This window comes from Panicum virgatum, chromosome 7K (assembly GCF_016808335.1).
Source record: "Panicum virgatum strain AP13 chromosome 7K, P.virgatum_v5, whole genome shotgun sequence".
Taxonomy (NCBI): Eukaryota; Viridiplantae; Streptophyta; class Magnoliopsida; order Poales; family Poaceae; genus Panicum; species Panicum virgatum.
In genome coordinates, this window is record NC_053142.1 from 5,755,412 (window position 1) to 5,777,910 (window position 22,499).

Consider the following 22,499-nt stretch of genomic DNA (forward strand, 5'->3'; position numbering starts at 1 on the left):
TTTGTATGTTCCGTCTGCTAGCGATGTTGTTTCTATATGAAATGCAATTGTTGGAATTAGTTAAGTGCTTGAGTATAGCTTTCCTTCGCTATAACATTGTAATCCAATAAAGTAAACATATGAGATTAAGCCTAATTGTTTTATTTTACTAGGCAATCGTTTATCGAGTAAAAATTAACACTACTAACTACAAGAAATAAAATGATGGAGGGGTTTTTATTTCAACAAAATAGAAAGCAGTAAGGATTTAATTAAATACTTAAGGACACAAGCAATACACAGAGAAAGAAATTTTAAAAGCATAAGCTAGAGTTTGGCAATGGGTCTACAAAAATTATACAAGGTTGCTCATAACCTATACTACACATGGTCCAAAGCTCACAAGCAAAATAACTCTAGAACTTGATATACAAATAAAAAGGACTAAAACTTAATTCTATTTTTAGAGCTAACTAAACAAGAATTCAAATTAGACTCACAACATCGAATTGGTAGAGTTAAACAAAAGGAACACAACAAAATTGGTTTGGCATTTTTTTATTTTTCTACATTTTTCTAGAATTTTCCAAATTTCACCACATAAAATAAAAAGAGGTTTTGGTCTTTTGCAGAAAGGACCATAGAAAGAATTTAATCAAAGCAATTAGGTCCTTGGTTCAAGGAAGAAGAAGACAGGGAGGGGGTGGCCGATTCCGGCGAAGGGGTTGCCCGCGGCGAGGGCCTAGGGGCCAGGGGGCACGAGTAGCTCGAGGCACACCTGCTGGTGTGCTTGGGAGTTAGAAAAGGTGGCCGGAGAGGGCTCGTCGACGGGGAACAGGGGGCAGCGGCGGAAGTGAATGACGACGGCGGTGCGTCGGCAGGGGAATGGTGAGGATGAGGGGCTAGTGAGCTTCACGAGATCAGGGCGAAGCTAGTTAGGGGGTTGTGGTGGTCGGAGCGGCGCTGTGCCAGCGGGTCGACAGCGGGCAGGGCTCGCCGGAGTTGGGGAAAGAGGGCGGCGGTGGTATACCGGCAATAGGGCCCGGCCGGGGCTGTTTATAGCCCGAAGATGAAGAGGATAAGTAAGAGAGGGAGCTCAGGGGATGAGCTCGACGTGTGGAGGCGGCGAAGCGGCGTTCCACAGCGGCGTGAAGCCAAACCATGGCGGAAAAACCGGCGGCGGCGGCGCTGCCACAGTCCGGCAAGGCTGGAGGTAGAAGAAGGTTGGAAGGACTTGTTTGTAAAATGTGAAAAGTTCAGGGGCCTGGGAGTAAACTAAAATTTGCCACTGATCTAGGGCTCAAATGAAAAAGTGCCCAATATAAAAGTTGTTCAGTTTTTTAAGATCTACAACTTTCATGTTGTGCAAACATGCACTAGATCAAAGGATTTGAAAATATTTTCAAAAGTTCAAGTGAACTCTAATTAATAAAAGAAAAACACTTTTTGGTAGCAAAATCACAACAATTTTGGACTAAATTGCACTAAAGCTACCAAAGTAATGATTACTAGCACATTTGTAAGAAAGCCCTTCACAAAGTTGAAATTACTCCCTAAGTCAAACTCTTTTGCAAAAAGGGACCAGTAATTTTTCATAATTACTAAAATAGCCCTAATTTTTTATACTGAAAATTTTTAACTTTCAAACAAGAATAAACACAAAGTTCACACATTAAACTTTGATCTAATGGCTAGACGCCTGAAGTGTCTCAGGCGCGACATACGAAAGGGGGAAGACGTACCAACCGGGCGAATGACGATGAAAAAATGTCACTCTTAGTCCTTTTTAGTAGTAGAGAGAGATAGAGAAGAGATTCCGTATCTAAAAAGTACTGCCACACCTAGGCGCATGCTAGGCAGAAGAAGTGTCTGCAGCTGGAATCAAACTGAATGGTGGGCCATCAATAGTAACGCGTGTTCGGTTTAAGCATGCAACAATGTTTATCTCTTTATCTCTGGTTCAAGTAGAATCGACCAAACCTGAGGAGGGAATTGGCACCTGGTCACCTCATCAACAACATGAACTTCATCTTTGTTTCGGGGACTTGTACCTCTTCAAAGGTGAGCCAAGCTGATGGATATCTTGGTGAGTAACTATTTTTAACACCAGTAAATTTATGGCAGAAATGCTTTCACGGTATCGTCGTGATCTATCGATACCCAAAGTTCTGTGCTAGGTGGAGAAGAAATATGGATAGGAGACTATAACCTATATATATTTATGTAAAGTGCTCTAGACCTCTGTGCCCTTAAAAAAATTGACTCGCACATGTATGTCTTGTCGCCAAGTTTTGTTTACCCCTGTACTCTTTTGGACAGAATGAGGACTAACGGTGGCTAACAGAGTTGGAAAAAGACAATTTTGCCCTTATGTGGAGGAGGTTTTGCCCTATGGAGTTTTTAACTTGTATGCTCTTATGAAAATTGATATTAACCTGCATGCCCTTGAAAGTCTTTAAACAGTTGGAGGATCAGTTGGAGGTGCTGGAATGAGGAGGGGACCGCCCGTGTACTCTTTTTTTTTGTTTTTAATTTCAGATCTAATGAAAATAAAAAAACTCTAAAAATAAATAGATAAATAAAAGAAAAACAGTGCGCACGAGGGGAGTCCATGAGGAAGTAGAATCCGTGAGGGGGTGATCTTCTCGTATTGAGCCAATTTTAAAAAAAATTGCAAATATAACAGCAATAAGAAGAGCAATGTAAATAAATAAATAAATAATAGCCCATGAGAAGAAATAGGCCATACCAATTAAGAAAAAAATTTGATTTCACAAATAAAAAAACAGCAATATGGCCTAAGCATATAGAATTTACAACAACAAGGAACCACACACCATTTTTCATTCAGCAATTAGAGCAACAAATAAGAGCAACATGTATTTGTTCATTTCACCAACATTGAAGCTCCTAAGTTGACTAGTTTGCAAACCAAAAGTGTCTTAAATTACATGACCATGGGATGAACATCACAATAAAAGAAGTAGTGCCTCCAGACCATAAGTCTTGGGCAAGCCAAAAGAAGCTTCAAGGTGCCTGAGATTTCCAAAAATCTGCAAAAAACAAAAATTAACAGTGGGATAATTTTGTCTGTTAATATGTAATAACATGTGCATGCTAGAGTTTAGTAGAAATGAACATATAGAGTGCATAGCCAGTATCTAAATTTAGTAGAAATGTAAGCGCAAGCTATAAGCTTAATAAATAAACTAGGGCATATAAAATAACATAGCAGTTGCAATGAACTACACAAATACCTTGTTATACCTCTTTTTTATCGGAATGCCTTGTTAAACTTGACATTTAACAGGGAAACAATTTCAACTTTTTCCTAGAAGAATTGTTGGTAGAAAGTATGGTTAAGCAACCTGACACTCCTCCAAATGCTGGTCAATCAACTAACCAGTTCACTGACCAGATCCTGAACATTAAGGTGCATACAAATTTTCATTCAGTTTTCCCAAATGCACAAATTGCATCAATAAATGAGTCATCCTGCAAATGAATACTCCAGTGACAATACAAAACAAGAGCCCCACAGGGAATCCGATCGCCACACATCTCCACGCCTAATCACAGTACCTTTAATCGCAATACCTCCTAATTTTCACCATCATCTAGGCACTACGCTAAGCAAATCAGGGATTCGCACAAGGGTGCAAGGCAGGCTGGGGCAGTACCAGAAGGCGGTGTAGTTGGTGAATCCAGACGCGGAGGCCATGATGCGTTTCTGGGATCAGTGGCGAGAAGGCGCACTGCTCTGGGCGGCTAGCCCAGCCCTGTGCGACGTCTCCCACCTGGGTGCGCGGAGGCCCTGCCCTGCCCGCGCTCGCCAGCCGGCCTCGCCTGACGCTCCGACCCAGCGCGCCGGCCGGATCTCAAGGTGGGCGAGGGAGGGGGCAGGGAGGGGGTGCGCGTGGGGCGAGCTCAGAGGGCCGAGGGAGGTGGCGGCCCTGGCCGCATGGCACCTCGCCGCGGGTGCCCTTGAGAGGGAGGGCCGGAGCTGGGGAGCGGCGACGCCGGAGCTGGACGGCGGCGGCGCTAAACCTAGTTGGGCAGAGGGCCTCGCGGGTGGGAAGCCTGGGAATGGATATCACTCATATTGTATTTATTTTTATATTTGTGTTCGAATACGGAGTCAGATACAGATAGTGTTAATTTTTGTCGGATAAAATTGTAATAGATGTTGGCATCATAAAAATATAATTTTTAAGCATTCGGATACAGATCGATTACGAATATTAGATACTCTGAATCGGATATGGACGATGGACGGAAGGACATACGGGTAAACAAAACTTGACGGCAAGGCATACATGTGCGAGCCTTTGTTTAGATGTATGGAGGTCAAGAGACTTTACATAAGGGTACACAAGTTAAAGTCTCTATGGACAGATCCACAAACGCGCCTGTCTCAAGGCAAAAGGAACTTTCTTACATTTAATAAATTCCTCGATGTCCCTGCTATCAATTCTTACATCCTGCTTGCTTTATGCAGTAATCAGTTCCCAGATACAAAGAATCAAATGGATTATTTCATTTATTTTTGCTTCACACCCCCGATAATGAAAGGAAATGAGGAAAAGCTGGACACATAGATCAACTTTGGTTGAAATTTTGTCCCCAGAATAAGGCCCTAGTTGATTGTTTTTGATATATGCGTTCAGTTGTTGGCAATTTCGGATATTTTCTCGGACCAACTATCAGCTGGTTGATCTTTTGGAGACTAGATCCAAACTCACCAGGCAACTTGATCTAATTTATCCTTTATTCGAACCAAGCATCTGGTTGCTACATCTCCTCTTGTAAAATTTGTAAACTGAGGTGCATGTTGCCTTCTCACCAGCTTTAGTCAATCTGCCATTCTCTTGGCTCTCCAAACCGGGGCAAGCCACCAAATCTGATTCGTCTCCCTTCCTTCTCGACAAGTTCCTTTCTGCTATGCTGCTATTATTTTCCAATTCCTGGATTACTGTAGTGCACTCCAACATCTCAGTATGCTCTTTAGTCTTCCCATTCGGCATGCCTTCCTCAACACCAATATCCACTTCCTCTTTCACCTCATTGTGCTTTGTCTCATTATGTCTCCTGTCACGGTCTGAAATACTTTCATTCGTTTGCTTCAAGATTTTCTTTGGCCTCCCTCTTCGTCGTATGGTAGTCTCTGAACCAATTTCATGTGTGCTTGTACCTTTCTCATTGCCAAACTTATTTCCTTTGGGATCAGACTTTGGAGTTAACCCACCTTCAGCTACAACATGACAGATGGAAATAATTACACGGTATGGAGCAGTAAAACAAAATACAATTAAATTGCACGCTAGGAAAAATGTAACTCGGAACCATTCTTTTACATAGAACCTTTGAAATCATACTAGCCACCTATAGCATGCAAAGCGTACTTCAGTGCTCCAAAATTTTCAGTTTGTGTATATACCACATATATGAAAAAGATATGTATCCCTTTGGAAGGACCTCGAAATGAGGCGTGCTAGTATATCATGCTTCTTAAACCAAAGTGCCACAACCTCTAGCTAGTCCTCATTCGTGAGTGCCACAAGAACAGCTGAGTGCAAGGAAGTTATCAGGGAAAATATATAAATAACAAAGAATTTTCCCCTACTTTATCTCTCTTCCACTACTAGAGTCGATCCCTAGCCATCTTGCCTAGTTCCCTTTACTAGAGAACACTCTCCTTTTTATTAATGGTTGGTAGTTATTTACCAGTACTGCATCCCAAGCAATGTAACCACCTCATTATCCTGTATAGAGCTGGAGCATACCACAAACCAAGTATCAGCATTAATATTTAGTTTAATGATGCTCATACCAAATGTTCGATTTACAGTTGTTATGACTTTTATATATGATAAATTATCCCTTTCACAGATCCACCTTGTCCGGGAGCTTTCACACTGGGTATGCCCTTTTTATATATGAAAAATTTGTTTGACAGGATGTAATATAATTGTTGTACTTGAATTGCAAAATACCATATAACCACAACTTACAGTGATTTGAAATATGTACAGTTATTGTGACTTTTATATATGAAAAATTTGTTCGACAGGAAGTAACATGATTGTTGTACTTGAAACAAACACATACCCTATACCTGCAAGATCCTTGTAAAATATCATATAACCAGAACTTACAGTGATTTGAAGTCTGGTCATTAGGTAATTCCTTGTTCAAAACCAGTGCTCTCCTCGATTTGTGCTTTGTTTGTCCTTCTGCTTTTAGTCTTTTCAGCATACTTTGAGGCTGATGGTCCAAGAAAAACTTGTATCAAATATTATAAGAAAAGAGAGTTGAACATCATATCTTGGAAACTTCATGCTATTGTACTAACTAGTTCTAGATGAACATGATAAATATATCTTACAGGATACCTTTTTCAACTAAAGGTCTCACTCGATTGCACTACCATAACAAAGAGCATGTCCTAGATTGTAGGGAGAATAAGTTGATGATATTAAACCTTACTATTTGTCTTCGACAAGCAAGTATAGTTATGCGATCTTGAATCAAACGAAGCTAGCCTTTCTTAACAGACTGGGTAAACCATTTGAATGTAGCTAGTACGCAGATCAGATGAGAAACAGCATATGGAATATAATATGACAAAGAGCACAGGTACTAAAAAAGAATCAATATATTTATATTCTATTCGGTCATGAAAATGTCAACTCTCATTACTGACCTATTTTGTTAATGTAAGTTGTAGATTTAGGAAAGCTATGAGGTTTTTGGAGGAAGAAAAAAAACTGAGACCTGCAGAGGAGTAAGACAGCCCCCGGGTATTTGCTAAGGGACACACAGGTTGAGAAAACTCCTGAACCCCTATCCCACACTTACACAATGGCACCGTAGCCTGTGTGAGACGACCAATGACCTGGGCCGGGCCTTAGACCTGTCCTTTGGCATTGAACAGACGAGGGAATTTTTTTTTAACCACAACTTGAAATTCGCTCCCATGAAGAGTCGAACCCAGGACCTAAGGAGCGCTACTAGAGTCATCTAACCAACTCAGCTAGAGGCCCATTCGCAGCTTTTTGAAAAGTAGAAAAGGAAACACTAGCATATGTTCTTTTAAGTATATCAAAAGCACTGTAGGGCCTAGTTAATTGAAATCAATTTTATGAACCTAGTAAACATTATCTATTTCTCTACAGTGCCTAAGCATATGAAACAAAACTGCCAAAAACCAAAGGCGTTTATTTTTCTAATATTAAAGATCTCCGAAAGATAATTACATAATCTAACAAGGACAAATGCAATGCCAAAAAAAGCAATTACCAGATCTGCACACTTGTCAAATGAATACATGTCAATGACATTTCTCCTTGGTAAATAGGCATGCTTAGATATTTCTCCAGTGCCAAGGTAGCTCAATACAGACTTAAGCGTACGAAATACACGATGACTAATAGGATCGGTGTAATACTGCATAATCAAATGAGAAATCTTATCAAGTTGGGGCTAAAATTCAAAATAAAATTAGTTAAATGCTCTACTCTAATGTACCGGGTCTTTTCTTATTCCATCATTGCACTTTCTAAATATCGTTTCTTTCACCCATCCATCTGGTAGACCATCTGGACTGAATTCCACAAGTGCAAGTATCTATAAATAAGCAAATTATCATCATTTCATTTGGTTAGTTCGGAAGCAAATTACAAACTCCTAGAGTTAGAATAAAGGAATAATGCCAGCAAGAGTCATACATTATCATCAGTGCTTGTGTCACACAGCAGATCCATATCACATGCAGAAATCTTCCCCTCATTAACATAGCGCAACACTTCTCCTTTTGACAAGAATCGCATACCACTAGGCGGGTGAAAATAGAACTGCAAAAGACATAGGTTTAGAAAAATGTCATGTGCCCATATCTCTTCTATGAGTCTTATAAAATTAGTCCCCCATATGGTATTTTTTCTGTGTAACATTACATTCCTTTAATGTATTAACATATCCACCATATAATGGGAAATTCCTCCTCTGACTCAGTCTCCAAGACACATAATGGAACAATATTGTTTGACATTGAGGTTTACGGTTGCGTTAAAAAGCATGGAGAAACCAAATAGCCAACTCCTTCCTTCTTTTTTTGCCTCAGACTTTCTTCTTTCATTCCATACATGACGCAGCATGGCCTCACTTGTCATGTGGGGAAGCAATACACCAGGTGCGCCAAGAGGAACACGGGGCCGGCGTCATGAACGACGCGAAGGGCGCAGCAGCGCCGACGGCGTCGTACATCCAGTTTGGTTTAGGTTCGTTAGCGTTGAGGTGATTCTCTCGGATTGTTAGCTTGGATAGCTCGTGAGCAAAAATAGGAGATGGTTAGTTGCTCACGGAAACGACTGGTGCCTACATAAACCAGGTCAGTGTCCCTACCTCCCCCTCCCCCTCCCTCGCTCGCTCACCCTCCCTCTCCCTCTCCCTCTCCCTCTCCCTCTCCCTCTCCCTCCAGGGCGACGAGGTGAACAGCCTCGGAGAGTTATCGGTCACAGCTATAACCTACGTAGCCTTGGGCCTCCTATGCCTGCTGACGATGAACCCTCTCCACCCAGCCATAACACCTTGGTATCAGGATCAGGCATTCCTGCTGCTGCGGTATCCGCCATGTCATGCAACGACAAGCTCACGGCCACGCTCGATGCGCTCACCAATGGACTGAAGGATCTCAAGGCCTCAGAGACCTCCCTTGTGGACAAATTCGAGCAGAACGGTCAAGACCATCCAGCGCCTAGAGCTGCGCCAACCCATGCCACCAGACCCTGATGGCCTGCGGGCGGTTAGCACGGGGATCGTATCCGAGATCCGGCAAGCTCGACTTCCCCAACTACTCAGGCAAGGATACATGTCGGACACGACGATTAGAAGCCATCACCTCCCACATCCAACATTCTTGTTGCACCACTTTTGTAGCACTGTATCCTTCTCGACATCAACCTTAGATTGTTATGGACAAAAACCAAATCCTCTGCTCGCTCAGGAGCTAACTGCTTCCTTTTCATGTTGTGGATAAAGTTGTAGGCGCTCCAGTACCTTTCACAGCATGAAGAAGAGGCAAGCTGATTAACAAATTTGATAGCCAAGCCCTGCAGCAAGGGAGTAGACTGACCATAGTTCACCCACCAATTCAAGGGATCAAGGATCCATCTATCATAGATCGAATCATAGTCATTGAATTTGCCTGTGCAAGTGGAAAATTTAGTATACTCTTCCTTGACTCTCTTCAGATTTTCAGCTGCAGGGAATAACTTCTTGAAGCAGGCCATTCTTATTTATGATATCTCAGCATCTTTGCGCAGACGAACATGACCAACACCTCCGTTGATCCACTGCTCACTGTAATACCTTGGATTGAGTGAATGAGCCAAGCAATGAAGTGGAGTGTTGCCTTTAGCCCAATGGTTAACCAGTATGCTGTGAACAACATTGTAAAAAGTGGACTCTTCACTTTCCTCCTCTTCATGCTGATATATAGTTTTTTTCACCTTCTCAATCATAGAATCCCACATCTGATAAATAAGATGGAGACATGGTGTGTCTGTGCCCGCTACTCGCACCATTTCATAGATTGGTTCAGTGAAACCAACAATGTACTTCACCTTCTGCCACCACACTGAACTGAGCACTTTCTCCCTTACAAATGATGTTGTTCCACTGTCTGGACCATCCTTGTAGCTGTCCCACTTCTCACTAATCACCATCTGTTCAAGAGCTTGTTCCACTGTCTGGACCATCCTTGTAGCTGTCCCACTTCTCACTAATCACCATCTGTTCAAGAGCTCTCTTGACCATACAAAACCTCTTCAGTTGCACCGCAACTGAAGCAAATCTGGTATCTGCAATCGCAAGCAGCTTTAGTTTACTGAACTCATTGAACATAGACAACCTCATTCCATGATTCATGACATAGTTCTTGATATGATTAGCATCCCCAGCCACTTCACTAATCCAGTGACACTCCTGAAAGATAACTTCATCTTCTGTCCGTGGTGTTTTAGGAGAACAAATACTCTTCAGAGCAAGATTGAGAGTGTGGACAACACAAGGAGTCCAGAATATATGATCATATTTCTGCTGAACAATCAATTGAGCACCTTTGCAATTGGATGCATTGTTGGTGATTACCTGGACAACATTTCTTGAGCCCACTTTTTCAATAACAGCAATAAGCTTTTCAGCAATGTATTCCTTTGATTTTACCTCTCCTTCAGCATTGACAGCTTGCAGAAACATAGGGCCACCCTCAGAAATTGCAAGGAAATTGATGAGAGGTCTTCTTTGTGCATGTGATCATCCATCTGAACAAATTGTCACACCCTTTTCAGACAATGTGCTCTTGGTCCTTTCCAGTATGGTCTTGATGTGAGCCCTTTCTTTCTGAAGAAGAGTGTGGTCCTCAACTTATTGTATCCAGGAGGAACATAGCCTGAAATGCTATGGTTTGCAGCAAAGGTATATGATTCTTGATAGTATGGGTTTCTTGCAACATTGAAAGACAAGCCTGCAAAATAATACATTCTTGCAATTGTAGCATCCAACTGGTTGCGAATGTCCAAAGCCCAAGCTTTCTCAAGTGGTCACAGAGGCCCCTTATGCTTTCTTTTCTCTTGTAGAGAGGTGGATGAAGAAACACTAGCAGAGTGTGGAAAAGAAACCTTCTATGGTTTTCTCCTTTCCAGTTCTGCAGCAGCTTTGTCCACTTCATCTTTCAGTTGAGCAAGTATAGGTTCTGTCACACGTCTACAAGAACCTATCCCCTGGTTACTGATTTTCAACAAGTGTGCTTTGACTCTGGAGTAGCTACTAGTTGAAACCTGTGAGCAAAATTTGCAATTCCACTTGACATTTCCTCCTGCGGCATCACCCCTATGTAGAATCTCAACATGAGACCACAAAATAGTCTTGAGATCAGCCTCGCTGCTTTCAGCGTTTTGGCCACCTTGGGTTGAACTTGATGTTGGTGTATATGTGAGCCCATGTACAGAGGCCCATCTAGAGGCCCATGTATAGGATCTATATATCCCACCCTTCTAGGGTTTGGAGGAATACAAGCCATTATTCTCTCCTACATGGTATCAGACTAGTCTCTCCGTCTCCTCTTCTCTGCAGCAGCCACCGCCGCCGCCATGGCCGGCCGGCCGCCGGCGCTGCACCTCCCTCCCCTCTCCTCCTTCCCTTCCCCCTCTTCCCTTCCCGGCGGCAGCTCCTCTGGGAGCTCCCCTGCAAGGATCCCTGCTCTGGGCGCTTGCCTGCATGCAGCTGCGCCCGCGGGCTCGAGTTGCGCCGCCGGTGCTCTCCCCGAGCCGCCGGCGATGGCGGGCTCCTCCACGGCAGCAGCTAGCGCAGCCAGGGCGGGATCCGGTGACCCCGCCACGGGATCCGGCGTCAGGGCGCCCGAGACAACTTCGATGGGCCCTGCTGCGGCGGAAGCTGACGCCGCGCCGTCGGTGGCGACGGGGACCTGCGCGCGCACGTCCCTTCGGGTCGACCTCTCCCGTCGCCAGCCACGCCCCCGTGACCGCCGGTTTGGGATCCAGCGCCTCCACCGCGGATCCCAGCGCCAGGGCGCCGCTTCGGCCATCCACGCCCCCACCCTGGTGCGGCCCAGCCGCAGCCGCCGCCCCTGCAGCCCCCGCGGCCCCTGCTGCTGCGGCTGGTGCGGGCACGGCTGCCACTGGTGCAGCTGCTGCGCAGCGCGCGTGGCTCCAGGCCGCCATCGCCCAGCCGCACCCCCGCCCCACCGCGCCGCTGCCGGCCCCTGCTCAGTCCGCCCTGGCCGCCGCCGCCGACAGGCACGTGCGCAAGCAGGTGCGCCCCGCCGCGGTCGACGACCTGCGCGGCGCCGACTCGCACCTCAAGGCCTACGAGCGTGCGCAGGAGATACTGCGGGACCTCGAGGCCAAGCTCGTCCAAGCCGCACGGGCGCACGCCGCGCAGGCCGTCGCGCCCAGGGACCCCGCGTGGGCCGCTGCATCCCTCGCCGCCGCGCAGGCCGCCGCCCCCCGGCGCGTGGCTGCCCCAGGGCGCTGCCGCCGCCCCGGCCGCCGGATCCGCCTTCCCCGGGGCCCCTGGCGCCGCCCCTGCTGCCAGACTTCCCGTGCACGCGCCCGCGCCCGCGACGTCCGCGGTGCCCGCGCCCCTGCACGCACCTGCTGTGCCGCCCCTGCCTGCGCCCGCGACGGCCGCGCTGGCCATGGCGCGCGTGCCCACGCCCGCGTGGCCTACGTTCGGTATGCCCCCCAGCCAGCAGCCGACCTGGCCTGGGGGGTGGGACCCGGCCGCACTGGCGCAGTCCTTCAGCGCCATGGGGCTGACGCCGCCGGTCAGCACCGAGTGTATCGCCGACTCGGGTGCCTCCTTCCACACCACCCCAGATGCCAGTATCCTCTCTTCTGTTCGACCCCCACACCCCTCTTGTCCTTCCATCATGGTTGGTGATGGGTCTTGCCTTCCTGTCACCGCCGTGGGTTCTGCTCCTGGTCATTTTCGTCTTCCCAATGTCTTTGTTACTCCTCGGATGGTTCGTAACCTTCTTTCCATTCGTCAGTTTACAACTGACAATTCTTGTTCCATCGAATTTGACTCTTCTGGCCTCACTGTAAAGGATTCGGCCTCCCTGCGTCCGCTCCTCCGGTGTGACAGCACGGGGCCCCTTTACACCCTTCGCCTTCCGTCTTCCGCTGCACCGCTTTCGCCTTCTTCTTCGTCTGCCGCTTTTGCCGCGACGCCGTCTTCCACCACCTGGCACCGCCGTCTTGGTCACCCTGGCCGCGACGTTCTGGCTCAACTCGGTCGTAGTACAGCTTTTAAGGATGAATCAAGCGCTTGGCAGTTCGCCGGGGCAAAAGAGTTGGGAGTGATCCAGGGGTAGAGAGTTGGGTGGTTTTGTTGGTCTGGTCCTGCCTTGGTCTTTTCCGTAAAGTAATTCTTTTGTAATTCGTACACTCCTTACTCTAGTCCAAGGTTTGGAGTGCATATTTGTATTTGGACTATTCTTTCTCTCTTAATACAAAGACACGCAGCTCTCCTGCGTGTTCTAGAAAAAAAACTGATATTTTATCTGGTTTCACTTCTCTTCAATGAATTTTCCCTGTTCTGAACTGGTTGTAATGCTTTTCCTCTTTTGAAGAGACCCTTGTTCTATTCCCAACAAATCACACTATGATAGATTATCATCTTTATTCTTTATTATTTATCATGCTAATTGTTTTTTGCGTAATGCTCGTGTAGTTACTGTGAGTGTTTTGCGGCTGGAGTATATTGTTCTGAACCTCGTACATGCCAAGGCTGTCTAAATAACGAGTCATATGGAAACAGTTCTATCTACTCAACAGCAGATTGAATCTCGCAATCCATCAGCATTTGCTCCTAAAGTAATTCACACATCTGAGCCTGGCCTGGAATTAGGGATAAGAGCCACGACCTTTATTGCAGTTAGTTACTTCCCTTCTCTTTTTCTAATATCATCACCTTCAATGTTGTAGGACTTCAACAACAAAACTCCAGCTTCTGCTTGTCATAAAAGAGGGTGCAATTGCAAGAAGTCATCGTGTCTAAAAAAAATACTGTGAATGTTTTCAGGTTCTAGTTCCTACCATGATTTAGTACTTTTTTTCTTTTTGGCCCCTTTGTATCTGTCTTATTTTTACTCTTCATCAAGGGCGGTGTGGGATGCTCCATAAGTTGCAGATGTGAGGGCTGCAAGAAAGCTTTTGGAAGAATGGAGTGTGAGTCAAATCCAGCTTCATAAGTTTCTTTTCTTAAAAAATAAGCTGCAACATCAACCTGCATGCTCTATGATCATAGTCGCATCTATGCTGTCCTTTTCAATTTACAAATTACAAAAGTAGCTAAGAGATCTTCCAATCATAGTACTAGTAATAGCTTCACATAAAAACCTGTACTCAATGAATTTTTTGTGAGCTCATGTTTGACCTTTCAACTTGGAAATGTAATACAATAAATTCCCTCTGTTAGTTACCTATTAAGAAAAAGCAAAAAATGAACTATGCACCTATTGAAGTGTTTGTCTCCTAAATAACCAAGGTCACCATTTGCATTGGTAGTGGTTATGGTGCTTCAATTTGGAGTCGTGGCCCTTGTCTGATCTACAAAAAAAAATTAGTTCTGCTGGAAATGGCCATATAGCACTTTCAAACAATGTCGTATCCATGGTTGTGCTCTGATTACTGTAATCGTGTGCTTCTGTATTATTTTTTTTTTTGCGGATCTTCTGTATTATTTTCAACTGAAGCTCCACTACTAAGTAAATATTTCCCAAGATTAGCTTGGGCTCTTATGATGTTTTGCTTGTTTCAAGCAAGATGCTTGCATTTAGCTATATCGTTCTAAAAGGCTGCACTAGTGGCGCATAGAACGCTGAGTTAGCAAATAATACATTGTACTTGATCCACACTTTTGGTTATTATACGAAGTTATCGACTATGGCTAGCTTAGCTTATTTCAATTCGTTTCAATAACCATGTCCTAGATTTTTCTACCCATAAAAATCACCATTTTTCTAAGGCCTCTTTTTTATACTTGATTCAAGGGGTTGCTGCGTTAAGCATAGAGGAGCCTAAGCAGGATCAGAAGAAAACAATGCTTGTGTGAAAGAAGAAAAATAGGAACTGAATGCCATCGGGGGCAGCGCCACACTCCGCGCCCTCCTCAACTCAGGCTCCACTAGGGGTGGTAAAAGGCCTTACAATTTGGCCGAGAATCTAAGGGCTAGGCCTCAAAAGGTTCAGGCTCTAATCATATACAATTTTGAGCTAAAAAATTTAAAGGCCGTGTTGGACTGTAAAGAGACCATTAGTGCCATAGCCCATTACCACCCCTAGGCTCCATGCATAATTTCATATCAAAGGAAGCGGCAGCGCGCACCAACTTCTAGTACCACCTCCACAGCCACATGATGGTCCGTGCATGGGCGTGGTCTGGCACACGCCATTTACCATCGACGATGAGCAGTTTGTGGGGGACTTCTTCGCGCTCCCCCTGGCTGGCTAGGACTTGGTCCTCGGCTCGCAATGGCTCACAACGTTGGGGCCAATCTTGTGGGATTTCGCACCTCACGATGTCCTTCTGCCGAGGTGATCATCGCGTCCAATAGCGGGGCGTGTCAGGTCCGGCGAACCTGCGCCTGCACTCCTACATGGGCCATGAGCTTCTAGAGGAGCTCCTCGCCACGTTCGCCGCTATCTTCCCCGAGCAGCATGGCTTTCCGCCCAGTGCACTCGCAACCACCGCATCCACCTCCTACCCGGGACCGCACAGATCGCTGTCAGACCATACCACTACCCGGCCTTGCAGAAGGATGAGCTCGAGCGCCAGTGCCTGGCTATGGTTGAATAGGGTCTCATCCTCCATCCGTCGCAGCTCGTCGGCGTTCTCCTCCCCGGTGCTGCTAGTCCGCAAGGCAGATGGCTCGTGGCGATTCTGCGTGGACTACCGCACCCTCAACGCCCGGATGGTAAAGGACACGTTTCTATTCCAGTGGTGGGCGAGCTGCTCGATGAACTACATGGCGCTCGGTACTTCACCAAGCTCGACCTCCGCTTTGGGTATCACTAGGTGCTCATGCACCTGGAGGACATCCACAAGACCGCGTTCCGCATGCATGAGGGCCTCTACGAGTTCTTGGTCATGCCAATCGGGTTGTCCAATGCGCCGCCGATGTTCCAGACTCTCATGAATGAGGTGTTGCGCCCGTTCCTGCGTCGCTTTGTCCTTATTTTCTTCAACGACATCCTCATCTACAGCGACTCCTGGGCCGAGCACCTGCGCCACGTCTGCACTATCCTCGCCCTGCTACACCTGTTCGTCAAGAGATCCAAATGTGCCTTTGCGGAGTCTGAGGTGGCCTATTTGGGGCATGTTATCTCGGCGAACTGCGTCGCCATGGACTGCTCCAAAGTACAGGCGATGCTAGATTGGCCGCGACCAAGGTAAGTACGTGCCCTCCACGGCTTCCTTGGCCTGGCACGATCCGACAGGTCTTCGCTAGCCAAAAGTAGAGGCTGAGCCGCAGCATTGCGTTCGGCGTGAGCTGATGAAAAAACATCTCGTACAGGCGAAGGATCTCCACCATGACAGGGTCGACGGGAAATCGAAGCCCCGGAATACCACGACTTCATTATGACGGGGTTGTGGGGTGATCGCATCCTTCTTTGCGGGACGGTAAGAACCTTGGGAGAGAAACCCCCCGCTTAACCATGCTGCTCAACATGGCTTCGGACATTCGGCTGGCCCCAAAACCGTGCTTAGTTTTGGGCGCTCCCCTTTCTGAGCCATCGCCTCAGCCTCAAAGAACTCAACCCTCGGAAGCAAGGAGAAGCGGGGGCTTGGGGGGCGGGGGGACTCGCAGCCCAAAGCTTATATACAACCCAATGACGATTTCGCCCCTCAGGCCGACGGCGGCGCTCCAGGCAAGGGCTAAATGGGTTTTTGTCCAACCACGAGCGCTTATTCGACTAATGCACCTGCTACAGTTCTTTTCCACGCCTTTGGTTCGGAACGTGCAGGTAAACTCCGAACCCCTTCTCACAAAGGCAAACACAGAGAACGGATCCAAAGGGCGGCGCTTCGCTTCCACGGGGCTCGCGGAAAGGTTCGGAGCCTCGGCCTCCCAGCGGAAGAGCCGTCGGCCCCGAGGGGCTACTGTTGGGGAACGCCACCATCGGATCATCACAGAAGGCCGACCGAAGACCGGCGGGGGCTCGAACCCACTGACAAGCGGGCGGAGGCTCATGACGAAGACGGCGTTGGTCTGCGGTTGACGAGCGAAGGCCTGCGACCCAAAGCCTCCCTGAAGACAGGTGAAAATAGAAGGAACGGACTGCGCGAGGAAGGGCGGTGCGTGACGGCGACACCCGGTCTGGGTCGAAGGCATTCTCGCGGGCATTCACCGAGCTATAGAGGATCGAAAAGATGCTGAATTGTAAACGGAGCACCGACGGGAAATTACCGTGTGCCCCTGGGGGTGTGTTTAGGAACTAGCCATTGGAAAAGGGTAAAGTGCAATTAGCTAGGGGTAGGTGAATCGCCCCTATAAATACCAACCCCATTGTAGTTGATGGGACATTGAATGAGAAATTAATGAAATCCCGCCGTCGATCCGATGGCATTTGAGCGTTACTGAATATTCGACCGCCTTCCAAGATAGCGCTTCCCGAGACTATTGTAGTGTCCGGCCCTCCCGAAGGCACTCACCACTAACACTACAACTACCTCCCGGAGACTTCGCCATGGACTTCATCGAGGGCATGCCATGAGTCGGCAGGAAGACGGTCATCTTGACGGTGGTGGATCAATTCTCCAAGTACGCCCACTTTATACCTCTAGCGCATCCGTACGCGGACGAGACGGTGGCCAAGGCATTCGTCGCTAAGATGGTGTGCCTAAACATAATACCATAGTCGATCGTCTCAAATCGGGATCCGGTGTTGGGCTCCAAACTTCACATGTCCACGGCAATCCGACGGCCAGTCCGAGGCCGCCAACAATGTGATTGCCATGTATCTGCACTGCTTCACTGAGGACAGGCCGCGCCAGTGGCTGAGGTGGCTTCCATGGGCTGAGTATGTCTACAACACGGCTTACCAGGTGTCATTGAAGGAGATGCCGTTCCGCGTCGTCTATGGCCGCAAACCACCATCCCTGCGTTCCTACGAACCGGGGGAGTGTCAGGTCCAGGCGGTCGCCAATGCCATGGTAGACTGGGACGAGCTACTAGGGGACGTCTGTTACAGGTTGGAGCAAGCCTAGGCGGTGGCTTAGTGGAACTACATAAGAAGCATAGGAGCGTCGGCTATGACGTGGGAGAGTGGTTATGGCTACGGGTACGCCATCGCACTCCCCTATCATTGCCTACGACGACGGCGGGTAAGCTGAAGCCACGCTACTATGGGCCTTACAAGATCGTGGGCCTTACGATTCATGGCGTTGGTCAATCCGGTCGCCGCACATTTGGCCTTGACGGACGGCACGAGCATTCGCAATATCTTCCATGTGGGCCTCCTGAAGAAATTTGTGGGCACGTCGCCAGCCGACCTGGCGCCCTTGCCACCGATGCATCAAGGAGCGGCACTGCCGGCGCTGGAGCGTGCGGTGCGAACTCGTCTCGCTTGTGGCATTCGTCAAGTGTTGGTTCGCTGGGCGGGAGAGCCTCCATCAGCAGCAAGCTGGGAAGACGTCGAGACTTTCATCCAGCACTACCCTTCTTTTCAGCTCGCGGACGAGGTGCTCATCGAGGGGTATATGTCATGTGGGGGGAAGCACTACACTAGGCGCGCCAAGAGGAACACAGGGGGCAGCGCCGAGAATGACGCGAAGGGTACGGTAGCGCCAACGCCATCATACATCCAGTTCAGTTTAGGTTCGTTAACGTTGAGGTGGTTCTCTCGGTTTGTTAGCTTGGATAGATCGTGAGCAAAAAGTACGTGATGGTTAGTTGCTCAGGGAAACAATTGGTGCCTATATAAACCTGGTCGTTGTACTTCTCAAGGTTTAAGCAATGAATTGATCTCTCCCTCTCCCTCTCCCTGCCACCATAGCTCCAGGGCGACGAGGTGAACAGCGTCGGCCAGTTACTTACGTAGACTTGGGCCTCCTACGCCTGCCGACGGCGAACCCTCTCCACCCAGCCATAACATCACTCACCTCACCCTCCATGATATGTATCGTCCACTTCTATCCTGTAAAATTGGAGGATGATCTGATGCCACCATCCAAGCAATCAGGCTCCATCACCCTCTTGATCAAACATGCCACTGCAGCCCATATCAACACCCTTGTCATAATGCCATTTTAGGTTTCTACTCACTCTTAAATGGGGGCATCTTGTTGGTATCTTATTGGAGAACTCTCTGGTACTTTCAATCTCCACTTTAGGGTCCATTTTAGAGGGCTTATTCTGGCTCTGGCTTCTATCGTTTTGCACAAAACGAGGCAAAACTGAACTAGAAGCCGGGTGAAGTCATATTTTTCGGATTCACCAGCTTTTGTTTCACCAGTGAACCATTTTGGGAGAGGTCCTCCCAAACGGCCCCTATGTATAGTTGCACTAGACTCCCACAACATATGGACATAAAGAAAGTGTGCAGTAACTGGCATAGAACCATGTCAATGTGGAACAATATCTCCTACCTTGTACATTTTATCCATTTTCTTCCCACCAGCTCTGACCTCAATTAACCACCCACCTGGAAGCCATGTATGAGAACCCTGCATGCAAAAATCAGGCGAGCACATATCAGTTAATTCAACAGCGGCATAAAACATGGCATGACTACAGAACAATTGACTAACATGAAGCTCATTGTCCTCAATTCTTTCCTGTGACTCCAGCATACGTTCTTCCATCCCTGAGAAAAGATATTCTATTGTCTCCATCTTTGATGTGAATGTGTATCCGGACACTGGGGAAGTGTAGTGCTGCATAAAACAACCAGGAAGTAATAAATTTTCACACCTATTAAACCCAAAGATATGCTTGCAAGAGTGCATACACGGTAGATGGAGCTGTCATCATCACGGCAAACCTCCATGATCCAACCATCAGGAAGCCAGCCTGGTGGCTCCTCCAGTGACCTCGAATCTTCATCCATCTCATCTGGTTCCTCGACCACCACAATGTCCCTCCCTTGCCTGTCCTGTTTATCTGCCCCCACAGGCTGCTTCAGTTTGTCATCGTTAGAGATAACAAAGCTGGCTTTCTCCCTATTGTGGAACCAGAAAATCATGGCAGGGTTTAAAATTAGACCGCCACATGAATGTTACCAAGCAAGAACTAAATTTAACACAACAAATTCGTCAAATATCACTGGTAATTTGCAGCAAACACCACCTAGAAATCCAAATTGTACTTAACCACTTGAATTGAGAAAATGTTTTGATAGAGTACTTACTGCTCTGGGAGCTCCTCGAAAATGTGGAGTTACAGCCGGATATAGAATACACGCATATTTGGCAGTTCTCTGCTACTGGTCAGTACTCTACAAAATCAGCTTATAAAGCTCTTTTCATTGGATCCACTCATTTCAGTCCATGGGAACGAATTTGGAAAAGTTGGGCACCAAGCAAATGCAAAATTTTTATGTGGATAGTGGCACATAAGAAATGCTGGACGGCTGATCGCCTCACAAGAAAAGGCCTCCCACACCCGGTCGCCTGTCCACTATGTGATCAATCAGATGAGACACTTGACCACTTGCTAGTGTCATGCGTTTTTTCCCGACAAGTCTGGTTCATTATCTTGCAAGGTTTTGGCTTACAGGACCTTGCACCCCAGGTTGGGGAGCCGTCATTTGAAGAAGGGTGGGAAAACATAAACACGAGGGTTTCAGGTCAAGTAAAGAAGGGCTTAAATTCCATTGTTATCTTAGGAGCTTGGACTTTGTGGAACCATCGGAATCGCTATGTCTTTGATGGAGCCGTTCCTAGTTTATCCACCATCGCTTCACACATAAATGAGGAGCTGATGCATTGGTCCTTTGCTGGGGCTCGAGGAATTTCTTTCCTCCTTGCCCAAGCACCTGCAGCCACATAAGTGTGTGGTCTTGGGTTCAGGTCTAGTTTCAGTTTAAAAGCAAAAGTTAGGTAGCTCTCCAGTTGTTAAAAGGGTGGGTTACAGGCCCTGATATCTGTAACACCTTGGGGTTCTCTACCCCCTTTTTCTTCTTAATATATTGATGCGCAGCTCTCTTGCGCTTTCGAGAAAAAAAACTTGAGTTGAGAAAATTGTAGAATGACTTGATGACTTCCACCGTCGGAGAGAGAAATGGGCAGGTTGGATTTGTTTTAGGGGGCTCTCCTTGCCAACGTGGATACCAGCAGATCCAAAACCAGCCTGGTAAGCTCAGGGGGCGTGCATGTCTGGTTTTGGGAGATCGGGGGTGTTAGTTGGCCGGTTTCAAAAATCAGGGTTGAATTTTAGACTTTAGGTAGAGTTTAGGGGGCTAATGTGGACTTTTTCCTTCTATAAACCCTAGGCCATCCTTGCCTATATATGTAACCTGTACCTCATACCCTAATTCAATCAATCTTTCCGAGCCATACTGCTTTTATTTACCTCTTTGAGCAAAGTTTATTCTAGAAAGGGAAGCTATGACCAAATCAAGCATACCTGTAATGGAAGGCAAATTGCAACAGCTAATCAAAAACATGGAACTTTACCCACTAATATATAATGCCCATATACAGAAAGCAGTCAAGCAGAGAGGCAGGAAAAGCACAAACTTCCTCTCCCGGAGCTGAAGGGTGTGGTCAACTGGTCATGGCCACAAATCAACTCAATGCATTCAAGGATGTCCACAGGAAGGGTTGCTGTTATCCAGCAGTTGCACCCGCCATACAATCAAATGGGACACGAACAATCCGAAAATTGAGACATGGAACAATCAACCCATCTCATTTAACCCCAACCCATCATTATCCAATCTAAATGTAATCCCAGCAAAATTTTGTTGGACAGCGGAATCGCTCGAGCCACCAAAGGCCCCAATTGCAACCATCACGCCACTACAACGCCAAGTTGAGGCGCTCGCGCATCCTATTCGAGGCACCAAGTCGAGGATACATGGAGTTTCATGGGCTACCGTGGAAGTGCAGGAAGAGAGAGCATCGAGGACAGCAAAAGGTGAGCAGTGAGTCATAGGCGGAGACGAACCTAGCTCGGCCGGGCCACCCTGGAGGCGAAGCATCGCGCGACTGCCGGCGGCGAACGGAGGGCGGCGGAGGGGCGTCGGGGGCGAGCTCGGATGGCGCTCCGTCGGCCGCGAGTGGGCCGTTGCCGCCCCTCCGTGCTGAGCGGCGAGTCGAAACCATGGAACGAGCGGCGGATCCCGGATGACATGCACAGGAGGGGGCCCTGGCTCGCAGGCCAGCCGGCGGCGGGAGGATCGGCCGCGACCGTGACGCCGCGGCCTTCACTGGGGTGGACAGAGCGCCGACCGCCGAGGGGAGTGGAGTGGAGAGTGCGCCGTGGGCCCTTGGACGATGGGAATTGGGAACTGGGGGCCTGGGGCCCACTCTGCTGGAGCTCGGGCCCTCAGAGGAGCACCGGTAGGCTAGCCGCGTGATTGATCTGTGAGGATCGGCCGTGAGGGACAGAGGGGCCATCTTTGTCAGGGTCGGACGGTGAAAGCTCGGTTCATGCCGTCTCTAACAATCTCCAACAAGTACTTATACCTTGTCCCTACTTCTCTATCTTTATACTAGTACTAAAAAGAGATTAAAGGTGACGTTTTGTTTCGTCTGTGCCTCACCCAACTGATCGCGCGCCTGTAGCTTCGTCGTCCGGCCTCGAGCTAATTCCCCTCGTCTAATCGCACGTTTTTCCAGCCTCGGGCGAGTTCCCATCGTCCCATGCGAAGGATCGCGCCCGCCCCCGCCCCCGCCCCCGCCCCCGCCCGCCCGATAATCACGCGCCCTCCCGTTCAATCGAGAGCCCCATTCAGTCGCGAGCCCATCGCGCCGCCGCCGCTCCGTCCCCG

At 47.8% G+C, this 22,499-nt stretch overlaps 1 protein-coding gene and 1 long non-coding RNA gene across 11 annotated transcripts; both read right to left on the bottom strand.

Moving 5' to 3' along the window:
- Positions 1–2,773: 2,773 nt before the first annotated feature.
- LOC120639659 lies at positions 2,774–4,070 on the bottom strand. Its single transcript, XR_005661534.1, has 2 exons — positions 3,660–4,070; positions 2,774–3,032 (listed from the first exon to the last, which is right to left on the bottom strand). It is a non-coding gene; the product is annotated as an uncharacterized LOC120639659 (long non-coding RNA).
- A 208-nt stretch (positions 4,071–4,278) lies between these two features.
- Positions 4,279–22,140, bottom strand: LOC120639658. Of its 10 annotated transcripts, none has more exons than XM_039915520.1 (10): positions 21,674–22,140; positions 19,548–19,725; positions 19,342–19,440; positions 19,153–19,230; positions 7,707–7,832; positions 7,507–7,605; positions 7,279–7,425; positions 6,135–6,243; positions 5,704–5,751; positions 4,279–5,230 (listed from the first exon to the last, which is right to left on the bottom strand). In XM_039915520.1, exons 1-10 carry the CDS (start codon positions 22,123–22,125, stop codon positions 4,740–4,742), a joined length of 1,827 nt encoding a protein of 608 aa, XP_039771454.1. In that variant the 5' UTR covers positions 22,126–22,140; the 3' UTR covers positions 4,279–4,739. The 10 variants fall into 10 exon arrangements, with proteins under 10 accessions (XP_039771454.1, XP_039771451.1, XP_039771450.1 ...); XM_039915517.1 differs by having other exon boundaries at positions 19,315–19,440; XM_039915516.1 differs by having other exon boundaries at positions 19,515–19,725.
- Positions 22,141–22,499: the final 359 nt, after the last annotated feature.

Coding starts and splice junctions, on each gene's coding strand:
- LOC120639658 (XM_039915515.1), bottom strand. CDS start 22,125: ATGGCCCCTCTGTCCCTCACGGCCGATCCTCACAGATCAATCACGCGG. Junction 19,441..19,514: donor ATGACAGCTCCATCTACCGT/GTATGCACTCTT, acceptor TGTTTTATGCAG/CACTACACTTCCCCAGTGTC. Junction 5,231..5,703: donor TTGCTTGGGATGCAGTACTG/GTAAATAACTAC, acceptor GTCATGTTGTAG/CTGAAGGTGGGTTAACTCCA.